At 43.1% G+C, this 27323-nt stretch overlaps 1 protein-coding gene across 1 annotated transcript in view; it reads right to left on the bottom strand.

Moving 5' to 3' along the window:
• LOC136848546 (uncharacterized) overlaps positions 1 to 27323 on the bottom strand; it is a 401222-nt gene that overhangs the window by 192569 nt on the left and 181330 nt on the right. Inside the window, exon 9 of the mRNA XM_067120822.1 lies at positions 26819 to 26902. Coding sequence (XP_066976923.1) covers positions 26819 to 26902 — 84 coding nt within the window. The remainder of the gene's footprint in view (positions 1 to 26818; positions 26903 to 27323) is intronic.

The raw sequence follows: 27323 nt of genomic DNA, 5'->3' as shown, positions 1-27323 counted from the left end.
ACCTCAGTTTAAACCCACTTATATATTTCTTGATAGCCAGATGTATAAGTTCCTGTAGCCTCTGAATCAGACGCAAAAGGCACAGGTTTAAATCCTAGCTGGAGCATATGTATTCATCATTTAATTATAGTCTTGGTGACATAAAAGTCACTCCGACAGAAGTCAATTTGGGTTTTACAGGTACAGTATTTGAGATTTAACATCTGGGAGTATAAGGAAGTTCAATTCATCTTGTAGTTTACTAATCTATCTATATTTTGGATATCTATATATTTGGAAAGTATAGCCACTGTTCGTCCTTAATTATTATTAAAATAGTTTAACCAGACAAATGAGCTGACTATCAGCTCTCACAGGGATGGCCCGAAAGATTTGAATGAAATGCCATGTCTAAGCCAGAGGCCAAGCACTGGGACCAAATAAGTCATTCGGTATGGATGAATGGGTGAAAATAAAATTAAAAACTGCAAGGGCATATGCTCTCATACTGGAATGCACTCACACAATAAATACACTTACTCATGTTTCCACATATATATTTACTGAAAAACAGGTTTTGACGTAGGAAAAACCTATTTTTGGCAGTCGCTGTGTAGTCCTCAAGGAGCTACCTTCCACGGGTCTGTCAGAGTTCCATGGTGGCCAAACTAATATCAAAGAATTCTCTTTTAGTAGGTCTTTTGGCCAGGTATTGTGTCATGATGATAAACACTATAGTGCGTGATGGAGGATGTAATGGACTCAAAGATAAGAGAGCTCTTTCTCTTATCTTAAAGTGAAGCTGTGCTCAGGTTATTTCCTTCATCAAACCTGCTAGAATAGGAAGTGATTATGTACATGCGCAGTCCGCCATGTTGTCGACAAACAGACTCGCAAGAGACCAAAGAAACCATCACTTTCAGTTGGTCAATGCAGGATGACCCCTCACCCAAATCCCATGCCTTTTCGTCAAGGAAGTGGATGGGTTTTGAGGACTCACAGCGACTACCAAAAATAGGTTTTTCCTGCGTCAAAACCTGTTTTTGGTAGTGTAGTTGCTTGTTCCATCCTCAAGGGTCTTTACAAAGAGATTGACAGGTGACAAAATGGCTTAAGCTCTCAAATTTTAATCCCAACAACATAAAAGAAAAAAAATTTCTGGTCCCAGGTCAAGCCACAAGTTTCAAGCCCATTCTTTATGGATATAGTTCTAAAGTGACTTACCTAAGCATGCTGGGTTTGGTTGCAGTATTGTTGCACCTTCCCCAGCAATAGTTAGCATACCCACCCATCAGGAAGAGCCCTGGTTTTCCGCTGTAGCGCCTATGGGGTTAGGACTAACCATACCATCTACTGATATAGAGTGTAGTTGAATTTGTTCAAGCTCATGGTAGTAATGTTTTAAAAATACTGCCTCTGTTGACCACCCTGTACATTCAGATAAGTCTTCAAAAGAGACACTTCTGAAGAAGCCAATGACGTACTTACTTTCCTAATATCATGTGACCTAGGAAAGGAGTGTTGATTTGCCTTTTTAATGAGGGACACTAAAATTATTCTATGCCCTTGTAGAGAGTGGTTTGTTTGTGCTAGGGTGTAGGAAAATCGGACCTTCTGGGATATTTGCTGTGACCTCTGGGTAAACCTTAAGTGCTTGAACCGGGCATAATGTTTTGTCTGCTAAATTGAGTTGTCTTATAAGAATAGCAGATTTCCTTCTTAAAGGATTCCCATTCTTGGCCAGGAATGATGGGCCAGGGGACAATAACAATTGAAGGTCTGCTACTTGCATGATGTATCGTCCCTGTCTAAGAGAGCCCAGTTCACTAATATGAGCTACTAATACTAACACAAGAAGATTGCCTTTGGAAGCATGTGAGTTGTGGTTGTACTGGATCCAATGAATTGAGGGGCTGACAGAATTTAAGCACCTTATTCAGGAACCAAGTAATTGGAAGCCTTTCGGGAGCAGGTCTTTGTATTGCAAAAGACCGGAGAAGGGAAGCAACAATTTTTATACCAAAGTCAATACTGAACCCATAAAGCAAGGGTTACACTGCCTTATATGCCATGATTGTTCTAAAAGCAAGGCATTTGTCTTCAAAAAGATACAGTATATAGGCAGTCCCTGGTTATCGGCGATCCGGTTTCACAACGCTTGTTTAGCCACAAAAATTGGCAATTTTCAGCACTGAAATTCGCCGATTCCTGCCAGTACCCAATTATCGGCGCTGATACATTACCTAACAGAGGTGCCAATAACTGAAAATCGGCAATTTTTGGTGCTGATAAGCCCCAAAAATCACCAAAAAAGGGCTGAAAATTGCAGATTTTTTATTATCGGCGACATTCAGATATCATCACAATGTCCGCCAATAACCAGGGACTGCTTGTATGAAAAAATTTAAAACTTTCTATACAGATCTCAACTGCGCTGTAAGTATGGATACAATCTAACCATATCTTCCATAAGGACTGGAACTGTCGAATAGATGATGTCCGTAATTTTTGCACTGGGTACCTAGCAATTTTGGGTGTGTAATTTTCATGGTAGACAATATTTAAAAAATCCGCACGTGAAGGTCTCGGCTCAGAAAGGAGGATACATAGACGACCTTCCCTCCCACTTTATGGGATAGAACAGAGGAGGGAAGTGGAATTGTTTTTTTCACCCATTGTTGGAGTAATAGAAACCAATGCCTGTTTGGCCAATTTGGGGCTATTAAGTAAGCAGTTCCTTTGAATGTTAGAAGCTTGCTCAAAATCTTCAAAATCTGGGTTAATGGAAGGAAAAGGTATATTGTCTTCCATTTGTTCCAGTCTTGTAGGAAGGCATCTCTTGCTGTTGCTTGACTGTCCAAGTCGGAGATATATACACTGGAAGTCTGTGATTCTCATATGGGGCAAAGAGGTCCACTTCTGGTTGTGGAAGCATGTTGGCTATTGTTTGAAAAGGAGTGGTTGTCCAACATCCACTCTGTTGAGGCTGTCGTTTCCCTTGATGGAGAGTCTGCTATTACATTGAGAGACCCTGTGAGGTGAATTGTAGACAGGTGCCACTTCTGTAATTGTGCCATCCTTCGCATTATCACACTGAGATGTGAGCATGGTCCAGATCTTTTGATGCAGGACATTGCAGTTGTGTTGTCTAGAACCAACAGAATATGTCTCTCTTCTGGAGGCTTGAGTTTTTTGAGAGACAAAAAGACAGCCATTAGTTCCAGGAAATTGATACAACAATTTCTCAGAGTAGCTGACCACCTCCCTGCCACCTGGCGATCCTCCTAATGTCCCTCCAAACCTGTCACAAGGCATCTGTGTGTATTGTCACTTGTATAGATGGAGGAGTCAGGGTGGCCTGTTCTGCCAGAGATTCCTTTCGAATCCAAGGCCAAAGTATCTCCCCAACTTTCTGATTCTTTTGGTGAGATTGGTCTTGCATAATTTTTTCTTGCGTGCAATATCCAAAATTTGTTCAGATTTTCCAATTGCAACCTGAGTATTGGATCTATTACTGATGCAAACTGCAGCAGACCCATCATACATTCTAATTGCTGTCTGGAAACTCTGGGCTGTGCCAGAAACCTTTTGAGGCTTCTCCTTATTCTTTTCTGAGTTTTGATGGGGAGAGACAACAGGTCCTGAAGAGTATCCCAACACAGTCCCAACCACTGCAAGCGTCTGCTGGGCGTGAGGCGGGATTTTTTCCAATTTATTATAAAACCTTTTGACTGGAGTCTGTTGACCACTGCTCTTAGGTTTTTCAAGCACTCTTTTCTTGTGGACTCCCTGATTAACCAGTCGTCTAGGTAAGCTATTAGTTGTATTCCCTCTTTCCTGAGTTCCCGGACAACTACAATTGCTAATTTTGTAAAAATTCTTTGGGCAATGTTTAGTCCAAAAGGCATGACTTTGAACCTGTATGTATCTATCCCTATCTAGAACCCTAGGAAGGGGTGAAAGGGAGCGGCAATAGGGACATGCCAGTATGTGTCTTTCAGATCTATAGAAACTGTCCAAGTCCCTTTTGGAATGACTGAACATACTTGGGCAACAGTAGTCATCCAAAACCTTTGACAAACAATGTGCATGTTCAATGTTGATAGGTCGAGGATCAGTCATCGTTCGGAAGAATCCTTTTTGGGAACACTGAAGAGATGTGCTTGGTGGCGAATATACGCATGTTTCTTTATGGAACCTTTTAATAGGGTCTTCTGCATGCAATCTTCCAGAGAGGGGTTTGGTTCTTGAAAAAACCCCTTTAAAGGTGGGGGGTGGGGGGATGAGACCATCTCCACCCCAGACCATTGTGAACAATGCTGTGTTCCCAAGGAGAAGACTTCCATTCCCTGTGGTGTCCTATTGGAGCCGACCCCCGACAAAACAATTCCTATTGATATCCCCCTCTTCCTTTTCCTTTGATAGGCATTCCGGGCATTGCTTTTCCTTTTCCTTTGTAAGATGGTTTTTGGACCTTATGAAAAGGATGTCCTTGCTTATGTGGCTGTTGCTTTCCTTTTGAAGGGGGTTGTCCCTTCTGACTACCTACCTGTTTATGAGGAAAAATTTTGGAGGTGACTGCAGGCTTATAAATGATTTTTGATCAGAGCGAGCCTTTTTGAACTGGGTAAAGGGAAATTTTGGGTTTTTTGTTTCCTGAATTCTCCTTTTCCCAGAAGAGCATATACTGTACAATTTTGTTGTGCTTGCTCGTTGACTTGAGTTACAACAAAATCCTCAAACAGGTCCCTACAGAAGGGGTTAGAATGAAATAAAGCAGTTACATTAGGAAGTGACTTGTTGGAGCCTTCCAATGTTTCCATTCGTGCTTTCAAGCGCCAGTCCAAAAAGTCATAGAGTGCTTCCCATAGGGTTCTCATAAGACTTTTAGCCACAACAGCAAAAAGTGTCCTGGAATCCTCTGGGAGCCTTTTGGTGGCAACTTCTAGCACGGTGGAATACTAAGGAGGTGGATCCTAGCACGAAATTCTGACGAAGCTGTCTCATCTGAGATTCTTCTCATAGGTGTCCCAAATTGCTGGGTAGCTACTTCTAAGGGGAACTTTTTCTTTTCGAAAGGAAGTTAAAGCGTTGCCCATTCCTTGGTAGAATTTTTTGAAACCGGGAGGACTGTGGCAAATGGTTTAATTCTGTCACTGGCCCCCATTTTCTAGTTACTACACAATTTTGAAAGTCTGCCTTCACATGGTTTATTATTTTAAAAGAGAAGGGACAGAAGGCTGGGGGTACTTGGTGTGCAAGTTGGTTTTTATTCATAATGGAAGTATAGACCCCTCTTCCTTTCCTTTAACCTGGTAAAGGGTGTCATCTATAGCTTTTAATACTATTATTATTATTATTATTATTAAAATAGTTTAACCAGACCACTGAGCTGACTATCAGCTCTCATAGCTATGTTCCTATCTAAGAGAACTGTTTCCTTTGAGGTTTCTCCCTGTCTGGTGAAGGCAGTATCAGGCGCCATTCCATATTAGGGAATGCTGCCCTGCCTCTAAACTTCACATGTACAACTTCAATCATTGTTTTTCTCTCATTGACTAGATACTTACCATCAGCAGAGAAAATGCACAATGAGGCATCTCGCCCAGGATTATCAGTATCATCAGGGGAGAATACTGGAGTCCCTGTTATGTTTTGATCTGATGTTTTATAGTTTGAACTGGCCATTTTGATGGTTCCAGTTGGAATTCTAACCTCAGACCTTGTTTGGGCAGAATTTGTTTCCACTCTCCCTTTTGGTTGCAGGATGCAGTACCTTTACACTTTGGAGTGTACATCACTGACATGATCTCTTTAATTTCCTGTTCCTAATATATTGCTGTTCTGTGGCAAGGACAGCGTTGATATTACTCATAATTTCCTTACGGCACTGATCAAATGCTGCAAACTGTGTATCCCTTTTGGGGGGCTTGCATAATCTGACTGAGCATCCACAGCTGAACTGTGACTGCCTGTTACCCAGGGGGCAGAGGTCCTGGGTGAGATACTATACCCCTCTGAACATGTAGTCATTTCAATTGGGGTTAGGTGGATCCTTGTATCCCTTCTGGGGGAAGGATCCTGTTCAGCTTCTGAAAACTGCATGGGGAATTAATGAATTCCTTCTGGAAGGTTTCTCCAATGGTTACCTGAAAGATGTGTCCCTGATCCTTCTGCGTTCAGCAAGGTCATTTCGGTAGCAATATCAAACTTCATATTCCTTTGTAAGAAATTAACCTCCAAATGAAGGTTCCTATATTTCCTGGGCAGGGTTAACCTGGGAGGTATTAGGGACTGATGTTACTGGGTTTTGGCCCAAACATATATCTTCTGAGAAAGGGTTAAATATTTGCTGCCAGAGTTCTGCAGGAAAGATATAATCTCCCCCTAGGATCCATCAAGACAGCTTAAAAAGAGCAGTTTCATCCTTAAAACTTGCTGCCTGGAGCATGCTACAAATTTCACACATATGTGGCAACCAAGCAAACTTGTCTTGTTTTTTACAACTGCTATGCACATGGCAGGTGGTATGGACTGCACCCACTGGCAAAAAGTGAAACGAGCAATTTGCTATGGAACACTTGAGCTGAAGGTCCTGCATAATGGCAGCCCTGTGGTGAAAAAACCAAGTTGTTATTAGAAGCAATTAGTAAAATCATTTCTGAGTCCGGTCCCGTGTCAGCCGGTGAAATTCCATTGTAGCACAAATTTCTAGGTATAAAATGCTAGACATACCAGAGAAAAAAGAGCTTTCAGGAAAGCTGGGGTTACTACCCCCAGATCGAGCGTCTTCTCCAAGGAAGACGTCGGTATAACGAAGGGTGAGTGAAGGATCACTACCACGGAGTCTTACTCGAAAGATCTCTCCCTGTTAAAACCCCCAGAAGAGAGCGGTGAGCCGTTACAGCCCCCACACACAAACGCCCGCCAGCTCGGCGACACCAGCGCCACCTACCTCATTCCATTTTCTAGCACGTGATCGCTACCATTCCTTTTTTGTGTGCTCGTACCCTTTTGGATATATTTTCATCTTTAATCATGTCATCGAGCAGCTTTACCATCTCCAAGTTAAGTACCATCTTATTGTGGGGTTTTGTTCTATATATTGGCTGTAATGGTCTCGTCTTTTCACAATTATGAGAACTTATTATGACGCCACGGCGTCCTCCGCCAGCCATGTCGACCGCGAGGCGACCCCATCAGTTCTTTTCTGTTGGGGTTGTCTCCTTGTCATTATATGTTATTTATTGCCCCATGGTTCTCCTCCTGGTGGGTTTCCTGCGGTGGCCCCCTCCCCTTTTTTCGAGTATTACATATTGTTGGCCTGTCGGCCTAATTTAGGGTGATGCCCCGTCCAGGTCTCCCCCCCAGGCTGGGTTCCTTGTTATTACTTAGTCTACATTAGGCTATTTGTATTATTTCTTGGCGATGGTGCTCTATTTGTTTTTATTCATTGTTTACCTCCTCGAGGTAGCGGCAGCCTCAGATCTAACCGCTTCCCCGAGGTAGGCTACGCTCCTGTTGAGCACATTTTTATTTATTCCATGTTTGTGTGTGATGGTTTATTTAGTGGAGTCTAGGCTAGTTTTGCTTCCCTCCTCTTGCCCTTGGCGTGGAGGATCCATCAGGTTGAGGGAGTTTTGGTTGCTGTTTCCTCTGGGGTCGTTTTTTGGAGGGCAGAGTGAGCCCCTTAGTTCTCTTCCTTCCTTTGGGGGAATAGAGTTCTTTGGATGTGTCTCCTCTAGGCTAGTCGCCTTCTTGCCCCCTCTTCTCGGCCCCGGTTGGTTCTCGGCACAAAATTTCTCTCCCTGTTTGCTTTCCTCCTCCCTTCCGCACTCCTTCCGTTATCCTAGCCTACACTGGGTTAGGTCTTTTATTAGGCTTCGCCTAGTCAGGAGTCGGGCATTGAGGCTCGGTCGCATCCCTCCCCTAGTAGTAGGCCACCCTCCTAAGTTTCATTATGCTTGGAGTGGTGTGTGTGTGCAGTTGAGCGGGTGAATCATTTCCCCCTGTCTCCTGTTTTCATTCTCGTAGCCTACCACTCTCCCCCACTCCACCACCTCCCCCCCTCCCCCTCCCCAGCCTTGCTCTACTCGTGCGGGTGACGCTAGATGGCGTTTTCTCCGAGTTGAGGGACTCCCCCATTTGGTAGAGGGATTCGCTCCCTCCCATATAGTCCCTAGCATCGCTGTGTTGGTGTTGGTGGTTCGTTTACTCGTAGCTTCGAACGTGTTGAACACTCTCTCTCCCACACTTCTTTTCTCCCCGTCGGGTTTCTTGGTTGGGTTATTATACTTGCTCCGGCTTATGTTATGTATCTTACGAGCATCTTGCCCACCTTGTTTCACTGGCAAGGGGAAGTCCGAGAGGAGGGGAATATATATAAGTGGGGCGGATCCCTCCGGTCTCCGGAGTGGTTTGCTCCTTTGTACCATCACTTGTTTATTTTTATTGTTTATGTATATACATATTTAGATAAGTGTATTTATCTAACGAAGTACACACCTCCCTCCTTTTATATATTTATATGTGAGTCCGGTTCTGCACCCGGGGGTTCCGCCGTTGATTTTACTGGCAACCCTTGCGGTTAGTTCCTGTTGTCTCATACCTTTCATTCTGCCGGAGTATTCCGGGGTCTGGAAGTTTTTTACCTTCCACTCTGTGTAATTTAGAGCTTATTGGCCTAGTTTTTAACAAGGGATTTCTCCTCCACCGGAGTATTCCGGTTGTAAGCTGAAATTCCCGGCCTTGCCGGCTTTAGATTGCTTAGAGTGGTAGGTTCATGTACTTTTTACACTTACAGACTGTTCGCTGTGAGGAGCCGGGGTGCACCGCTTCGCTGCAGCAACCATATGGACACATAGTGTGCCGGACCCACGCTGGTTGTGCGGTCCGGCTCGACGACCTAGTAGTCTGGCACCCCGATGGCTGTGAGGTTTGCTTCACCTTGTGTGCGAGCGTCCAGGACGAGTCGGTAAGTGACAGTCTTCTTCCGTATTGCGCTCCTCATATCGAATACTGTTTACATGGTTCTCAAACTATTCTTTCGTTCTGCTAATTGTTGGTTTTCTTACAGGTGGACGAGTCCTCCAAGAAGTCTGCCTTGGAATCCCCTCCGCTTGGGTGGCTGGGTTTGGAAGGAACGTTCCGTCGGGGAAGCCCTATGTCCTCGACGCCAAGTTGAGGGACCTGCTTTACCCCGGCGCACGGGTGGCGGCCACAGTGCCAGAAGATCTTGCCACCCCCATCATCCAGCAGATCCGGGATGCGACCCAGCCACCCCAAGTAGACATTCTTTACGCCGAGGTTTCGGAGGACGTTGCTGCTTTAGACTTGGACCTGGAACCAATGAATACAGAACAGGACCAGGTGGTAAGTAGCGAGGTAAGTGAGGTTGTGGGGGCGGGCCCCCTTTTTGACTCCCCAGCTTCTTCTGTGTCCTCTTTTACAGGTTTTGTAAAGTCTTCCTCCTTGGGTGATAGAGCTCCATCAGCCATCCCCAAGTTGAAGTTGAAGACTTCATGGAAGGCGAAGGGCTATAAGTCCTCGTCTTCCAGGAAAGCCTTGCCTTTCCCCCCGTCGAAGGCTAAGGTCTCAGCACCTGTAGCCTCCGGGAGCAAGTCTGGTTCCTCCGGCAAAGGCGCGAGTAAGAGGGCATCAAAACCAAGCCCTCCTCGCCAGCCTGCCTTTGACGCGGAGGCTTTCGCGAACCAGCTCTTTCAACGGTTCTCGGCGGAGGTCGACTCAAAATTCACTAAGATATCAGAAAAGTTGGCCAGCCATGACAACATACTGGCGGGAATGGCTCGCCCAGCCGCAGCCGAACCCCAGTATGTCATCCCTGATACAGCAGACCTCCCTCCTTTTGACGTCGGGAACCCTTGGCATTTCGCCCTCCGGGCCATCCAGCATGATGGCAACTTAACGGTCGAAGGTCTTGGCACGAGACGGTTGGAGGAACTAGAGTTCTTTCCCGTCGATCTCTTGCCCCCCTACCCAGGCTTCGTTAGGCTGACGGAGGAAGCATGGGTTCGTTCAGATAAGGTTCCTAGGGAGACGGTGATCGTCCCTAGGGACCAAGCTCAGTCGGCTCTCCTGCGCACTCTGATGGAGTGGCAGGCGGACAATACGAAGTTGACGCCTTTCAAGGGCAGCTTTACCATGTTCGCCCTGGGTGACAACTTGCCCACCCCCTGTTTGAACAAAGTCGCTCTGGCTACGGCCCGAGCGTGCTTTGAAGGCAGTCCCTTACTGGAGCTGAGGGAAACAGACTCCACTTCCCTGGTATTCCCGGGAGGTGACGAGTTCTGGACGGATGCACCGTCCACTTTCACTGTTGGGAAGTTGGACGCCTTTTGTGCTTCCTCCCAGTTCAGTGAGCAGCTCCCCAAGCTGCCGGAATCCTTGCTAAAGGCGGAGTTTGATGCCCGGACTAAGCTAGCCCGGTCCCTGAACTCCGTCTGCCTTATGGAAGCCACTGCCGTCTCCTGCGCTGACGAGCCATTCTTCCAGGTTTTGGCTAAGTCCCTGCTAGCTGGTTTTCAGTCTGACCTATTTGAATTCATCATGGCCAGACTCGAATGCAGGAAGTTCATTTTTGCTGATGCCACCATCCGTCACGAGCCTAACAAGCTCGTGAAGAGCTCGATCTGGGGGCCTAACCTCTTCCCGGAAGAAGAGGTTACGAGTGTCCTGAGTGAGGCTACAAGGGCCAACCAGAGTCTGCGCTCTCGCTGGGGCATTTCTGCCTACAAGCGTAAGACCACAGAATCTGGCGGCCCCCAGGCGAGAGGAGGCAAACGATTCAGGAGGCATAAGAGACCCCACCATCAGGCGGTAGTCCAAGCCGTCCCGGTCTCGGCAGTGGCACAGCCCTCCACCTCAAAGGCCCATCCCCAACAATATGTGCTGGTTCAACCAGCTCATTCCCTTGCCGCGCCTTCGTATGTTGCTTCGCCAGCATACAACCCTACCTATGAGGGCCGTGGATACTTTCACGGCCTTAATAGGAGCGCAAGGGGGGGAAGAGGCAGGGCCCCTCATAGAGGGAAATCCAACACCACCCCAAGAGGTAAGCCTGGACGTGGTAGAGGGAACAAACCCGCTCCCTCCCACTGAGAACACACAGGTAGGTGGTCGCCTGTATTGGTTCAGGGACCAATGGACCTTCAGCCCTTGGGCACACAGCATTGTGTCCAAGGGTCTAGGATGGAGCTGGATCAAGGACCCTCCTCCTCTGACCAGGTTTTACCAGCCACCCTCACCAATCCTGCAGGATTACGTGGCAGAATTGCTCAACAAACAAGCAATAAAGAAAATAAGGCACCTAAAGTTTCAAGGCAGGTTATTCACTGTTCCCAAAAAAGACTCCAACCAGCAAAGAGTGATCCTAGATCTGTTGCGTCTAAATCTCTACATAAAATGCGACAAATTTCGCATGCTTACGGTAGCTCAGGTACAGACTCTACTTCGCGTGGAGCCGTCACCACCTCTATCGATCTTTCAGATGCTTATTATCACGCCCGGTTCGCGCTGGAACTTCTCTCCGTTCCTCGGTTTCAGACTCGGGAATCAAGCCTACTCCTTCAGGGTCATGCCCTTCGGTCTAAACATTGCGCCCAGGATATTTACCAAGCTGGCGAACACGGTAGTTCAACAACTCCGGTCTCGAGGGATATCCCTAGCAGCGTACCTAGACGACTGGATAATTTGGGCACCAACAGTTCTGGAGTGTCAGAAGGCTACGTCCATGGTCATCAACTTCCTGGAGTCGTTAGGTTTTCAGCTGAACAGAGAGAAGTCCCGCCTGACTCCGGAGTCCCGGTTTCAGTGGCTGGGTCTCCAGTGGGATCTGTCCTCTCACACGTTATCCCTCCCGCCTCCCAAGAGGAAGGAGATAGCATCTCTCACCAGAAAATTTCTGAAAAACCAATCAGCATCCCGCCGGTCCCAAGAAAGAGTCCTTGGGTCTCTTCAATTTGCCTCAGTGACGGACCTGCTCTTAAAAGCAAAATTAAAAGACATAAACAGAGTGTGGCGGAGTCGAGCCAATGTCAAGCTCAGAGACAAGGTCTCCTCTATTCCTCGAATCTTAAAGGCGAGACTGCGGCCTTGGGCCACAGTCAGAGGCCTGTCCAAGACAGTTCCGCTTCAATTTCCCCCCCCCCCCCCCGGCACTAGTTGTTCACACGGACGCTTCCCTAAGTGGCTGGGGAGGATATTCACCAAAACAAAAAGTACAAGGAACGTGGTCCACTATGTTTCAGCAGTTCCATATAAACACCCTGGAAGCTATGGCGGTTTTTCTAACTCTAAAGAAAATCTGCCCCCCCCAACCGGATTCATATCAGGCTGGTATTGGACAGCGCAGTGGTAGTTCATTGCATCAACAGGGGCGGCTCCAAATCAGGTCGAGTAAACCAGGTAACGGTTGCTATCTTCTCCCTGGCGAACAAGCACAGCTGGCATCTGTCAGCCACCCACCTAGCGGGGGTGCGGAATGGTGGCAGATTCCTGTCCAGGGCTACTCCGTTGGAGATGGAGTGGTCCCTGGACGGGAATCCTTCAATTGGATTTGCCGCCAGGTTCGGGGTCTCCAAGTGGATCTGTTCGCGACGGAGAGCAACTTCAAGCTCCCCTGTTATGTGGCCCCGAACCTGGACCCTCAGGCGTACGCCACGGACGCGATGACAGTAGATTGGAACAATTGGGAGAAGATTTATCTGTTCCCTCCAATAAACTTGCTGCTGAAAGTATTACACAAACTCAGGACATTCAAAGGTCAACCAGCCCTGGTAGCCCCTATTGGCTGAAGAGCAATTGGTTCCCTCTTCTTCAGGAACTGGGATTGCGGAGTCTTGGATTCCCAAGCCCAAACTGACCCAGACAGTACAAACCAAGACTGTGTCAGCTTCCTCAAGAATTCAGAATGCCCTAGTTTTATGGACTTTATAAAGTTCGCAGCCCAAAAGGGAGCAAACATTGACCCTGTTAACACTCTGTTTCTAGAATCAGACAAAAGAGATTCTACTCTTAGTATGACTCAGCAGTAAAAAAATTAGCCTCCTTCCTGAAAACATCTGAAGCCAAAATCATGACGACTAATTTAGCAGTTTCCTTCTTTAGGTCACTGTTTGAGAAAGGCCTTGCCCCGGCCACTATTACCACAGCCAAGTCAGCCCTGAAGAAGGTATTCTTATATGGCTTTAAAATTGACCTTACAGATTCCTATTTTTCATCTATCCCCAGAGCATGCGCTCGTCTGAGACCCGTATCACGCCCACATTCGGTTACGTGGTTCCTCAATGATGTCCTTAGGTTAGCATCAGAGATGGACAACTTTCAATGCTCTTATCAGGATCTGTTAAGGAAGACTTTATTTCTGATTAGCTTGGCTTCAGGTGCCAGAATCTCAGAGCTGTCAGCTCTCACTAGAGGTGATGATTTTGTGAACTTCCTCCCGTCCGGAGAGGTCCTCCTTTCCCCTGACCCTAGATTTTTAGCCAAAAATGAAGACCCACAAGACAGGTGGTCCCCTTGGAAGGTGGTGCCCTTCCACAAGACCAGTCTTTATGTCCAGTGTATACCCTTAAGTCTTACCTTTTAAGAACTCCACAGAGTAAGTCGGGTCCTCTTTTTATCAGGGAGAAAGGTACTCTATCACTAAATGCAATAAGACAACAGATTTTATATTTTATTAAACAAGCCAACCCAGATTCAGTTCCTAAGGTTCATGATATTCGAGCAGTCGCTACTTCCAATAATTACTTTCATAATATGGACTTCTCAGAACTCTCTAAATACACGGGTTGGAAATCACCTCTAGTGTTTAAACGCCACTATTTAAAATCACTCGAAGCCCTGAAATTTTCTACAATAGCTGTGGGAAGTGTCATCTCCCCACCTTAATTAATCATCTTCCTTATCCTCCCCTATCCCCCCCGCCCACCTGCCTCATTTACTTCTCTGCTTATCCTCCTGGTTGATCATGCCTCACTGCCTTGCTCCTCATATTGATGTATCTTGTCTCTGTTGAGTGGAAACTGTGATCTGACATGTTATGATTGTGTTTTTCTTGTGGGGTTCTGGGCGGTTTTTATTTTGCTCCATGTACCCCAGATATATATATATGTACTGTATGTAATTATTTCCCATTTTATATTGTCTCTTACGTGTGTAGCTGTAAGATTACGTGTGTAGCTATAAGATTGTGTATACCATTTAGCCTATGTAATTTTCATATGTCATTATGCTTTGGTAGTATTAAGTATTTTTGGGGTTTTTTCCCTGCCACACTGGGGACTTCCCCACTTTTTTCATAATGTTAAGCTTTTACTGTACTTTAGGTTTAGTATTCTTTTTCACATGTAAGAGATACCCTGATTAAAACCATTTTCGTAACTTATCTTTTTTTCTTCAGATTGCCTTGTTTCCTCGTAGTTTGCAGCCTTGGCATGATTCTCTATCACTATTTCACCGGCTGACACGGGACCGGACTCAGAAAAGGGATTTTGACAAAGGAAAAATCTATTTCTGAGGAAGGTCCCGTGTCACCCTGGTGACCCTCCCCTGACTCACCTGTTGCTTCCCACTTGCACATGCCAAGTCTGGGGTTAGTGCTAGCCTGGAATGAGGTAGGTGGCGCTGGTGTCGCCGAGCTGGCGGGCGTTTGTGTGTGGGGGCTGTAACGGCTCACCGCTCTCTTCTGGGGTTTTAACAGGGAGAGATCTTTCGAGTAAGACTCCGTGGTAGTGATCCTTCACTCACCCTTCGTTATACCGACGTCTTCCTTGGAGAAGACGCTCGATCTGGGGGTAGTAACCCCAGCTTTCCTGAAAGCTCTTTTTTCTCTGGTATGTCTAGCATTTTATACCTAGAAATTCGTGCTACAATGGAATTTCACCGGGTGACACGGGACCTTCCTCAGAAATAGATTTTTCCTTTGTCAAAATCCCTTTTTTAATAAGGGACACTTGTAAATCCCTGTATCATTAGTATATTTCATCTTACAGGTTAACTTGACTACTAGTGTATAGTTGTAATACACTTTATAAAACACCTATGTTAGCTTAAGCCCTTTGAGGTTTAGGTTAGTTTTTTGACATTTGTATATGGCTGTATTACTTAACTGTTAGTCCTTTTGCTATGGCTCTGTGAAATTTCAGTTCTAAATTGTCATGCCCTTTAGGCTAATCTCATATGAACTAATTTGTTTAATTAACCAAAACTACTGTTTTATATGGCTTAGGTTAATGCTTCTAGTGTAATCTACATTAAACTAGGCATAGATGATTTCTTTAGAAGGTTCTCACTTAAGCTATTCTAAGCACTTCTTATTCCAGGTTTCTTTAAAACATAAGGATATAAACTATACAGAAAATAACCCTCTTATAATCTAGTTTAGATGCTTCCATGATCTTCGCTAATGAAAAATCAGAATGATTTTGTGAGGAGCACTGGTTTTCCTTCCGCACTTGATGTTGACCAGAGAAGTAATGGCTCCTGGTCTTTTACTGATCCGGTCGTAGACAAGAACGCAGCCGCACATGCGCAATAGTCACTTCTAATTCTAGCAGGTTTTGACGTTCAAAAAACAGGGTACAGCTTCGCTGAAGATAGGAGAAAATGTGCTCTTATCTTTGAGTCCATTATACTCTATCACCTGCCATAGCGATTATCATTATGATGCAATACCCGGCTAAAAGATATTTCTTTTATATTAGTCCGGTCACCATGGAGGGGTAAATCCTTGAGGACGAAACAGCGACTACACTATTAAAAAAGAACTAAAACCAACAGCAATCCGTGGGTAAATTTATGAGCAAATATATAAAAGGCGTTCTGGGATGGGGCGGTGCAGTACATTCCCCTATGAAATCTCAAGTCACACTGATCTCCCTCTATCTTGGACTGGGGTACTAGTGTTGCCATAAGAGTTTCCACAAGTCATTTATGGCAAATTCAAGTGATTTTAACATTAGTCCTGCAAAATTGTTCAAACTGTTTAATAGCTGGATTGAACATCTAGAGCTATTATTATGCCTCTTTTGGAAAGGATTAGTATGGCTGAGTCCCGGGATTCAAAAGCTTCATTTGTTATTGTGGAGACTGTAATGCAAAGCACGGTGAGTGGCTATATTCAAATTCCACAGATCAACATGGCTGATCTGCTCGAGTTCTGTGCATCCTACGATTTTGTCCAGCTAAATGAACAACCCACGCACATTTCCGGTAATAGATTAGACTTCATATTCACAGATGTTCCAGCTATTGTGAAGTTCAAGCTCTGTGAATATATAGGCACTTCTGATCATTGCACCACTGAGATGGACATATCTGTCAATCAGTATACAGTATTCCTAATCCCACCATTGGAAAAAAGGCCTGGCTAAAACCCAGAGCCAATTGGGATCTCATTATAGAAGCTTGTCAGTCACATAATATTTCAGTTGCTATATTAGATCCTGATTCCAAGGAGAAGCTAAATGAAATGCTGATGGCTATTTTAATAAGACATATCCCGAGAAAGGTCATCAAATTTAGGACATATGACCAGCCATGATTTGATGATAAATGTAGATGAGCCTACCATGACAAGCAAACCAAATTTAATGCATGAAGACAAAATCTTTCACATGAAAATTACACCATTTTTGTTCAGTCTTGCTGTGCTGCGAATACAACTTACCATACAGCTGAGAGAAATTACAACAATTCCTTGAAGAGAAAACTTGAGGTAATCAGCCTCATCTGTGGTGTACCAAACTGGCACCATCAATCTTTGGGTCAGGCTCATCTTCCATTCCACCACTACTAACAGATGTTGGTATTGGTTACTGACCCTAAGGAAAAGGCTGAACTGCTTCATCGAGCTGTTGAAGCTAAGCAATTAGATGAGGATGTCCCTCTCCCTGATATTGTCAACCTGAACCTATCCTTACAAAATATGTATTTTGCTCCAAGGATATTAAGCTTAATAATGCAGTGCAGCATATCTGCAGACTGCAGTAACTACAGGTCAACCTCTATTCTCCCTGTGCTCTCCAAAGTTGCTGAGAAACTTATTTTTAAGCAACTATATAAGTATGTGGAATCTAAAGGATTGTTAGCTGCTAGTCAATATGCATTCATGAAGTAGATAGGTACCTGCAATGCTCTTTTAGACTTGACATGCTATTTGCAAGGGAGCCTTGATAAGGGTTTTGAGTGCAGAGTAATCCAAATAGATTTTAGTGCTGCTTTTGACTTAGTAAACCACACGGCACTTATTTATAAGCTTCAGAATCTTGGAGTGGGTGGATATGAAGGATTACTTCAAAATTTCCTTACAGGTAGGCAGCAGTGACTTTCTGTGGACAGGATCTTTAGTGAACCAAGACCCATTGAGTCTGAAGTTCCACAGGGCAGTGTTCTTGGTCCACTGTTATTTTTAGTGTATACAAGTGATGTGGTTGTTGGCCTGGAAAACAGATTGTTCAGTATGCCAATGATGCAACACTTGGGTGCAGTAAAGTCTCCACTAATGAGAAATGAAGTTGCCCTCAGCCTCAATCGGGACATGGACCAGATCAGGGAAAGGTGTAGTTGGTGGGGTATGAGGTTGAACTCCAGTAAAACAGAAACACTATTGATTAGCAGATCTCGTACAGATTTTCCACCCCATCCTCCCATTCAGGTGGATGGACCTTTGCTGAACTTTTGACTCACATCTAACTTTTGAGAAATATCTAGTGAAAGTTTCAGCAAATGCCACATGAAAGTTAGGTATTGTTTGTAAGGCCTCATATATTTATACAGTAACAGTGATAAAATCAATGCAACTGGTTTTAGGCCATTTGTACTTCCTTTACTGGAATACTGTTCTCTGGTGTGGATGTCTGCTTCTGCCAGAGATTTATCTCTTTTAGATAGAGTTGATTGTGGTGATAGGTTTCTGTTTCCTAACAGTAGCAGTTCAGACTTGGACCATCTACATATGGTCTCTTGTTTGTCACTTTTTCATAAGTTGTATTTCAACAGAGATCTTTTACATTCAAACTTGATCCCTGATTCCCCTTTATCCACTGAGGGCAACCAGATTCGCTGAACAGCAGCAACAATATGCAGTAAATGTGCCTTGCTGTTGAACTTCTCAGTTCCAGAGGTCCTTTGTTCCTCACACCATCGGACTGTGGAACAGCCTCCCAGAGGGTGTTGTGCAATTGGAATAGGAGTTCAAGCAAAAATGCAATGCACTACTACACCAATACTATACTATTCTTCTTGCATTTTAATACTTTTTTTAATCTATTTAATTTATTTTTTTCTTTTTTGATAAGTGGAATCTCGCTCTTTTTGTATTTTACTTTACTTCCTCATAATTCTTCCTAATGAACACCATATTCTTTGGAAGCTTGAATTTTAAGTCAATGGCTTGTTCCATATGAATAGGGCTCATCTACTGAATAATAATAATAATAATAATAATAATAATAATAATAATAATAATAATAATAATAATAACAATAATCATCATCATCATCATCACATGATCATGCCCAGCCAGTAAGGGTTAAATGATGAAAAAACTATTTTTTAGCTCTCTCTACAAATTATAGGTTCCAGTAGTACAGAAGGAGACTACATCATTATGGAAGAATTACAGCAGTGTGTTGCCATCCCTCTCTAAGCAGAATCCATATTTGAGCCAATACTCCAAAAGCAGTCGATTCTAGGAACTGTCGCTTCAACTCCTCCAACGGAGATAAGGAGTCTTTCCTTGTGAGAGAGGTCTCTAATACCCGACATGAAGTGGATATGGCCACTGGAATCTCCCTTATGCATCCAGAAGATCTAGGGAACAGTCTTCTGCTTTACATGAGAGAGATATCTCAGATGAGAGTCTTGCCTTTCCTATGTAGCAATCAGGTTTTGAAGAGGACCCTGATAGGGTCCACCCAACCCCTTCTGAAGTACCTGTACCTTCAAGGGATAGTGATTTATCTGGACTTCTATACTGCCAGGCAGTGGTGATACAACTGTCCTAAGAGGAAAATTTTACTTGCTGTACTTCAGAATTCTGAGAGGAAGTCATAAACAGTACCAAGGATGACCCTGCTACTGCGCATCAGCATATCAGAGACACTATCCATAAATCTCAAGAGGAGTTCAGGTCTGTCCTGGATGTGGAATTGGGTGTGAAGTGAAAAAATTCCTCATCCTTTAAACTAGAGGATAGATTAGTTTTCTCACCAAAAAACTGAGGTCATGGGAGCAGGGTAAAAATCCAAGCCCAGAAAGAATTTGAATCAGTTGACCAGGTCCCCGTTGAAATCAGAATGGGTAATAAGAGACAACCTACTCACTCCCAGAGTTCCAACTGTAATGATAATGGGGCCAGGTCATAATATAAAACTTCAAATCAGAATGTAGTACGGGCACTAATATCCACCCCGAGAATGCTACTGATAACCCTTAGCGAGACGCCTCCATGTGCATCCTTTCACCAGAAGGAAAATACCTTGTTAATAGGGAAAACTATAACTGAGGTAGAGCATGTAAAATTTCGGGATAGAGCAGCCTTCCCCAATACTGAACAGTTCTTGGTCCCTCCTTCGGTAGGAATTCAGAAACAGTCGAAGGAGATAGTTATCCTGCCTATTACTATAGCATTGAATGCCATAGAAGTAACTTCTCTACAGTTTAATAACAAATATAGCACAACAATAATTTTAGAGAACCAATACCCTCTCTGGGAGGCACCAGCCTTCTGTCCTTGAATTTTGAAACAATCAATCATGTGAAGAGGGAATTTCAGAATTTTGTGGTGACTGGGAAACTAGAGTTCATGGCAGATACAAAACCATTTGTCTCCTCCATCCCAGTATCTGATAGCTCTGCAAAGGAATGGGCAACACTTGACCTTCCTTATAAGAGGATAAAGCTCCCACTGGATGGCTACCCAGCAATTTGGGACCCCTGTGAGAAAAATCTCAGGATAGCCATGGCTGAATTTTATGCTAGGCTCCTCCTCTTCAATGTTATACATTTATGCAGACCCTACGAGGAGCACTCTATGACTTTCTGGAGGGTCGCACTGAGGCTTGAAAGGAGGCTTTGGTGGACTCCAAAATTTTGCCCCCAATGTAACCTCCCTACTACATCCTTCCCCCTTTTGTCAGGACCTGTTTGAAGAGTCTGTTGTCACACAACTCATTGAAGAGCCTAACAACAGGATTGCACAATAAGTATATGCTGTTCCCAGAAAAGGGGAATCTGGGAAACAATACTCTTCAGAGTTTCCTTTTCTTATGCCTAAAGAAGTTTAGTATGAATGAGAGCCACACAAGCCTCCAGTCATTACTACATGATCCCTCCAACAACAAAAGAATGGACAACAATAGCAGTAGCACCCCTTGACTTGACTCCATCATCTGTATAAGTGATAAATACTTACAGATACCTCCTTGACAGGTTGGGGAGGCCATTGGGAGGAGTATCAGGTAGTGGGAAGATGGTCACCTGCTCTGAGGGAGTTTCATATCAGCTTCCTGGAGCTGTTCGCTATCTTTCCTTCTCAGAAAACTGAAACCCATGAAAGGGACCCACATTTGGTTGGTTCTAGACAATATAACTACAACACCTTATATCAAAATATCAAGACATCTGGCTCACTCTCAGCCGCTGCCAAGGTAGTAATTGGCAACATGCTTCCATAACCGGAAGAGGACCTGTTTGCCACATGCGAGAACCCTCAACTCCACTGTGCGTGTCTCTGAACCTGGGCATTCAGGCAACAGCAAGAGATGTATTCCTACAAGACTGGAACAAATATGGGGACGATATACACTTTTCTTCCATTGTCCTAGATTTCAAAAGCTTTGAACAATCTCTGTACTAGCTTTCATTAGAACTGCTTACCTAGTGGCCTCAGATTAGCCAAACAGTCATTGGTTCCTTGTTTCTTCAACAACAGGAGAGAGAATAGATTCCATTACCATCCACTGTTCTACCCTAGACAGATGGAGAAGTCATCTACACATCCTTCTTTCTGAGGCGTGACCTTCACATGTGGATTTTTAAAATCTAGTCTACTGTGAAGATTAATTACTTACCATTGCTAGATGCCTAGTGCAAGAATTACAAACCTCCATTTATCTGACATACCAGTCTGTATGAAAAATGTGGTTAGAATATCTCCACACTGAGAGCCCAGTTTAAATCTGTTGGAACAGTTTTACATTTTATTATATATCTTTTGGGGTCCAGTGCCTTGCTATTACAACAATCATGGCATACAAGGCACCACTGTCAGAACCCTTGCTTTATGGTTTTGGAATTTATTCTAATGCAGAAATTATTAATTCCCTTCTCTGGTCTTTAGCACTGCAAAGGCCTGCCCCTACAAGGCTTCCCATTCCCTGGTCCCTGAATGAGGTTCTTAGACTCCTGTCATCCCCTCAATTCAGTGGGTCCAATACAATTAAAGCTCATATGCTCCAAAAGGCAGTCTTCTTGACTGCTTTGGCATCAGGAATTCAGATTATTGTAATGGGCTCTCCCAGATAGGGACATCATTTATCACTCATACATCTACTGTGCATTTTAGCTGCCATGTCCAACTGTTTCTCGCCAATAAAATATTACAAAAGCGTTGGACAGGGTTGGTATTTTTGCAGAAGACGTTTGAAACCCCGACCTAACTGGCAAAAATAAGCATTGATACCTAATGTGGGTAATTAAAGCCATTATAAGGGTAATTAAAGGGTAGACTTACCTAAATTTCACAGGGACACCGATAGAGGCTATCTGGGACGTGCAACTGTGATGTAGAAGTAATGAACGGTGACGGACGAGGTGTAAACAGCGTTTGACAAGAGAAAGGCTGTTCGTGGCCACTGTTTCAGTGATGACCTATTTAGCTCAATGTCCTCAAGGTTGCAAGACTGCTTTTAAGCTGTGCCTTTTTGCAGTATGCAACAGGGAGAGATTTCGGGTGCGGAATATGATAAATATAAATAGGTGAGTTGTGAACAAGCTTAATCAAGTATGACTGCATGTTTATGATATATATATTGATACATTCTATAATCCTCTTCCCTGATGCTGAATTATCAATAACAATGAAAATAATGTTAATGAAAATGAAATGAATGAGAATTACTATTATTATTACTTTTACAAGCAGTCTCTGGTTATAGGCGGGGGTTCTGTTCCCGATAGCGTGACAATAACTGAAAATCGCCGATAACCGAAAATCGCTGCTAACCGGAAACCAATGAATATAGGCGCTGGTAAACAGGGATCAGCGCTTCTGTTAGTTGGGTATCAGTGCTGATAAGCGAATATCAGTGCATATAAGCGCCGAAATTCCAGTTATCATCACTGAAAATCTAGTCACTGTTGTCGCTAGACATGCGCCGTAAAAGCAGATTGCCGATAACCGGGGACTGCCTTTATTATCATTATAGCATAGTTATAAATAATGTATGATGTTTTATACAATACATTTTCATTCTCAACCAGCAAATAATAAATACTGGCCTTTATCCCTACAGGCCCTACGAGCGTGTGGTAGTAGCATCACCAACAATGGCACAAGTCTTCGATAATTTTACAGTGGGTGCCATTTGCCATTTTGCTCATGGCAAGTTTGCTTCAAAGCAAGTCTTCACAGTTGGTACCCTGATGAAAGACTTGAAGATGGTTGGCATTATCCCAGAGATGACCTCTATGACATTGGTGAAGGGGGTTATGCATGACATGGGATTCAGCCACAAAACATCTCAGTGGAAGGTTTACATGACCAAAGAATCTTTTAACATAGCATGCCGCGGGATCTGTGCACTCTGGGCCCTGCAATGCCACCACGAAGAAGGGAGGAAGGTGGTTTCCACAGATGAGACTTGGTTCACCACCAGGATGAACCACAGCAGGGAGTGGGTTGACACCACGCAGGCCACCACCAGTGCCATGCACAGCCGACAGAACCACAGCAGGGAGTGGGTTGACACCACGCAGGCCACCACCAGTGCCATGCACAGCCGACAGGTACCACCTGGGAGAGGGGAGTGATTCGTGGTGGTAGCAGCTGGCACACCAAGTGGTTTCACTGAAGGTTCACTCCTCTGTTATCCGGCAAAGAATGCCAGTGGAGACTACCATGGGGAAATGACAGGGGAGCTGTCCATACGCTGGCTGACAATGCAGCTTCTGCCATGTCCTACCTTGGCAACAAAGAAAGTGGGTCTTATCAGCTGGTTGGAGCACCTCAGGCTACCCATCCCACCAGATGCCACATGACCAAAGTTGTTGCTCATATGACAGCAAAACCCAGTAAACTGTGGGCAATATCATTCGTCAGTGGGGCCATGTGGTCATCCACTTGCCACCTGCCCACCCAAAGCTCAATGCCATTGAACAGGTGGGGGTGTGCATGAAGATTCATGTCCTCTTGCCATTGCATAGATTCACTAGGGTAGACCTGCAGGCCAGACTGGAGAAAGCCAGGCTTTGCACCACCCAAAGCATGTGAGCAGGTGCTACCAAACGATCCCCAGTTTGAAGATTGGTATTGGTTGGCTTGATTAAGAAATACTTAAATCTTACACTGTTGTTAAGTAATAGTAAATCTTTTTGAGATTGTGAACTCTGCTATAACTTTTGAACTTAGAAATAATTCAGGAGCCTGTTGGACCCTTAATTATCAACTTGGATAGTGATGACGAGGATGCTGAAGACCTGTACTTGAATGATGAAAATGAATAAAGTTACTTTGGTAATATGTGTTCTTTTGCTTTAATCATTTCTAGCCTTATGATTTTATAGTTAATAAACTGTTTGTTCTATTTTAACTGCACATTTCCTTCAATTTCACTGAGGATGAGTGGGGGTTTCAAGTATGTAAAATTAGTGCTAAAATGTTTGGAGGAAAAAACAAATGGGATACAGAGGCCTAAAAATAAAGTAATAGATGGGATGTAGGGGAATATACAAAGTACGGGGGGGGTTCAGTATGGGACTAACTATGCATTAAAGGAACAGGTTAAGGTGGTTGCGAATGTAAAAGCCACTATTCTATTTTTTTACGCATATAGCATGTACAGGTCCACAGAAACCTACACAGTTAGAAATAAAATGTTTTTAATTGTTTTTTCAAAGATTAAAAACCTTTCTTGACCCAATACAAAAACTGTAACTGACAGCTAAAAAAAAAATTGTGTCCATAAGTACATATCTAAGCTTACCTATAACACTGTGAACAAAGTACTCTATAAACCAGTTTAAATAGAACATCAGATATAAAAGAATGGGATCCTAGAATTTCAAAATGATAATCTTTTATCTTATACTTTATTCACAAAGTTACCTTCAACGATCTCCGTAATATCTAAAATGGTGCATCTCCAATATATCCAATTATTAGTAGGCAGTCCCTGCTTACTGGCGGTCTCGGTTAATGGCGTTTGGCTAGTGATGTCGTTAACCAGCAGTTTATCAGCGTCGTTAAGTGGTTTATTGGCACCGATAACCAGTCATTGTTGCCATTAAGCAGTTTACTGGCACCATGTTGGCAATTTTTGGTTAGTGGCGCTCGGCCGGGAACTGCCTGTACATACACATACCATACTTTTCTATGTATCTACGTATGTATGTAGTCTACAATTACTCATTTTAATTGTTTTCCGTATCGTGGCCCCTGATAGAGCGCTACCGCACTGTCAAATGCAGCTGGTCGTACCCATGTGGAGAAGTTACCTCTTTATTCAGACGGCCATAGACGAGTCATTACATAATCCTAGGCTCGTTTATTGAACTAGAATGCAAGATCTGACATACAAGCGTCATTCAAGTATGGCCCCATATAACAAGCGAAAGCAACAGATTCCTCTAGAAGTAAGGAATGTGTAAAGAGCTGGCTGGTTGCCCGGGATAGGCTATAGTCTGCGTGCATCCCCGCACATTTTAATATTCTTAATCGCTTGCTTGTTATTTTCATATTGATAGCCCTACCTATACTTTTTAGGTAGCATTGCCATCTACGACATTTACACTACAAAATTTTGTGAGACACAAGACAATAAATGATGAATGCACTGTGATGCCACGTAAGGAATGAAAGAATACATTTTATCTTTAAAAATTTCTTGTTTATTTCACTACCAAATATCTTACCATTAAGTTTATTGTAGTAAATAATTCATATATCATTATAATCCTTCAACCATTGGCTTGACATGTTTAGTGATGAAATTGGGAAACACTACTATTCTTTGGGTAAAACTGAGGTGTAATGAAAGTTATAACTTTTAAAAGACATGTTCCTCAGGTGTTGGAGCAGAGATGTTCACTCTCTGCAGCTTTGAGAGAGACTGCAGACTGGCCATTTTCCAGCGCTGTGATTGGCTGACCACTAGCCAATCAGGAGCGTCACAAGGGAAGGTGCTAGGCACCAAATGCACGGCTGATGTGAATGTACTATAGAAATATATTTCTACAGTTAAGAGATGACTGATAATTACTGGAAATGGTCCATTGTGATGCCAAATATTTCAAAACTCCACCAAATTTTTTATCATGAGTTTACTAGGCTAGGACCTGGTGCTGCAACCTGAAGATTGTCATTCTATTTCTTGAGTAGGAATAATACAATAAAATGAATGATCAATTATCTATTTGGATGTAATTTTTTCTCATTGCATTTTCAGTAAATTTAAAATTATATGTATCAATCTCCAGTTTATTACACAATCCAAATATTCCCCATGGACCACTACTCAAGAACCATTGGTCTAGATGAATGATGCCTAGAATAATGGATTTAAGTGCCTAGTGCAACTAGAGAGCCATTTGAACAGACATAAGACTATTTATGATCACTGAATTATTTTAATTTGTAAAAAAATTTCCATGCTCATAATGAAGTGCTTAGCATGTGCATCCAAATACTCAGATGCACTTAACTTTTTTGTCAAACACACAGAATGTTGCTGTTTTCTTTAAACACACGTTAGTGATATTAAGAAAATAAATAATAAAAATCCTGGATGCTAATGAACATTTAGATAGATAGACAAAGCAATACAAAAACAACCTCCTTGGCAGATGTAAAAATATTAAAACATAAAGGCGGCACAATAAAATCTTGAGAATTATTAAGCCCCTCGCAACTTACTAAAAAAATACTACAGAATTTAATTGTGTTCCATTTATTTTCTTGATGTTTCCTTCTCAGATATATAGCTCTAAAAGAGCACCTGGTGTGATACATTACTTTTGAGTACCAAAACCATTTTCTTCCTATACACTTATGACTAACTAATGAGTACTTGTGCTCTTATTTATACAACCGGTTCACCTCAGATGTCCTATTTAGCTGCTTAAAAAAAGACAATGACCACCTAACTGATATTTTCAATGCGCATCGTTGCCATGACCTTCATTTGTTATTGGTCTGAAGTCCTTTACTCTCACCGGAACAATCAGATACATTTCCTTATTTAGTTATTCAACAACATATTTTCTTAGCTATCATCCATCCAACTGTTCATTTGTTACTAGTCTTCTGTACTTAATTTTGTTTGGTTGTTTCCAATTATAACATATGGGAATTATATACTGTAGAAGCATGTCAATTAATCAAATGGCCTTTATGCTTGTTCTGTAAGAATAAGTACACAAGAGCAATATCTTTCAGATGAAACAGCATCTGCATTCAACAGATTAAATGTACAATATTCCTCCTCATTAATTTATGATTAGCAAATATAAACCATCTACAGTAACATACTAGGGAAAGATTACCACATTATATATTTTACAGCTTAAAAAGGACATAAAAACTGGTTAGAGTGATGCATACCTGGTAAGCAGTGCGGTTAGTATTCATGTCTTTAGAAATCTTTTCATAGTCCGGCAGCTTTGTTCGTAAACCCATTATTGCCATCTGAAACCAAATTAACATCTCATACAGATACTGTTATACAGAGTATACAAATCTCAAAAAAATTAATAACAAAAACTGGAAAGAGCAACTACACTGTGATTATATTCACCTATTTTGAAAGCTGACAGAGGATATACTTGAAACACCCTACACAAAAAGCAACTTTTCTGAATTAGGACCAAAAGCCCATAACATGTAAATGCTGAGATATCTTTATTGTATTTTCTAAAAGAATAAAAAAAGAAAAGCTACTCAGCAAATATATTGTTGAATGAGTAGAAAATGGAAGTTACAAGATACAAGCCTACAACTCAAAGGTAATAAGTTGCTCTAAAAATGAACAACTGATTGGTCATTGAGGGTGTACAGAATAATATCACTCCAACATGCAATAATTTAGCTAAAACTTAAGGAAACTATA

Source organism: Macrobrachium rosenbergii, chromosome 19, assembly GCF_040412425.1.
Source record: "Macrobrachium rosenbergii isolate ZJJX-2024 chromosome 19, ASM4041242v1, whole genome shotgun sequence".
Lineage (NCBI taxonomy): Eukaryota > Metazoa > Arthropoda > Malacostraca > Decapoda > Palaemonidae > Macrobrachium > Macrobrachium rosenbergii.
This window is presented reverse-complemented; position numbering and strand designations above follow the sequence as displayed.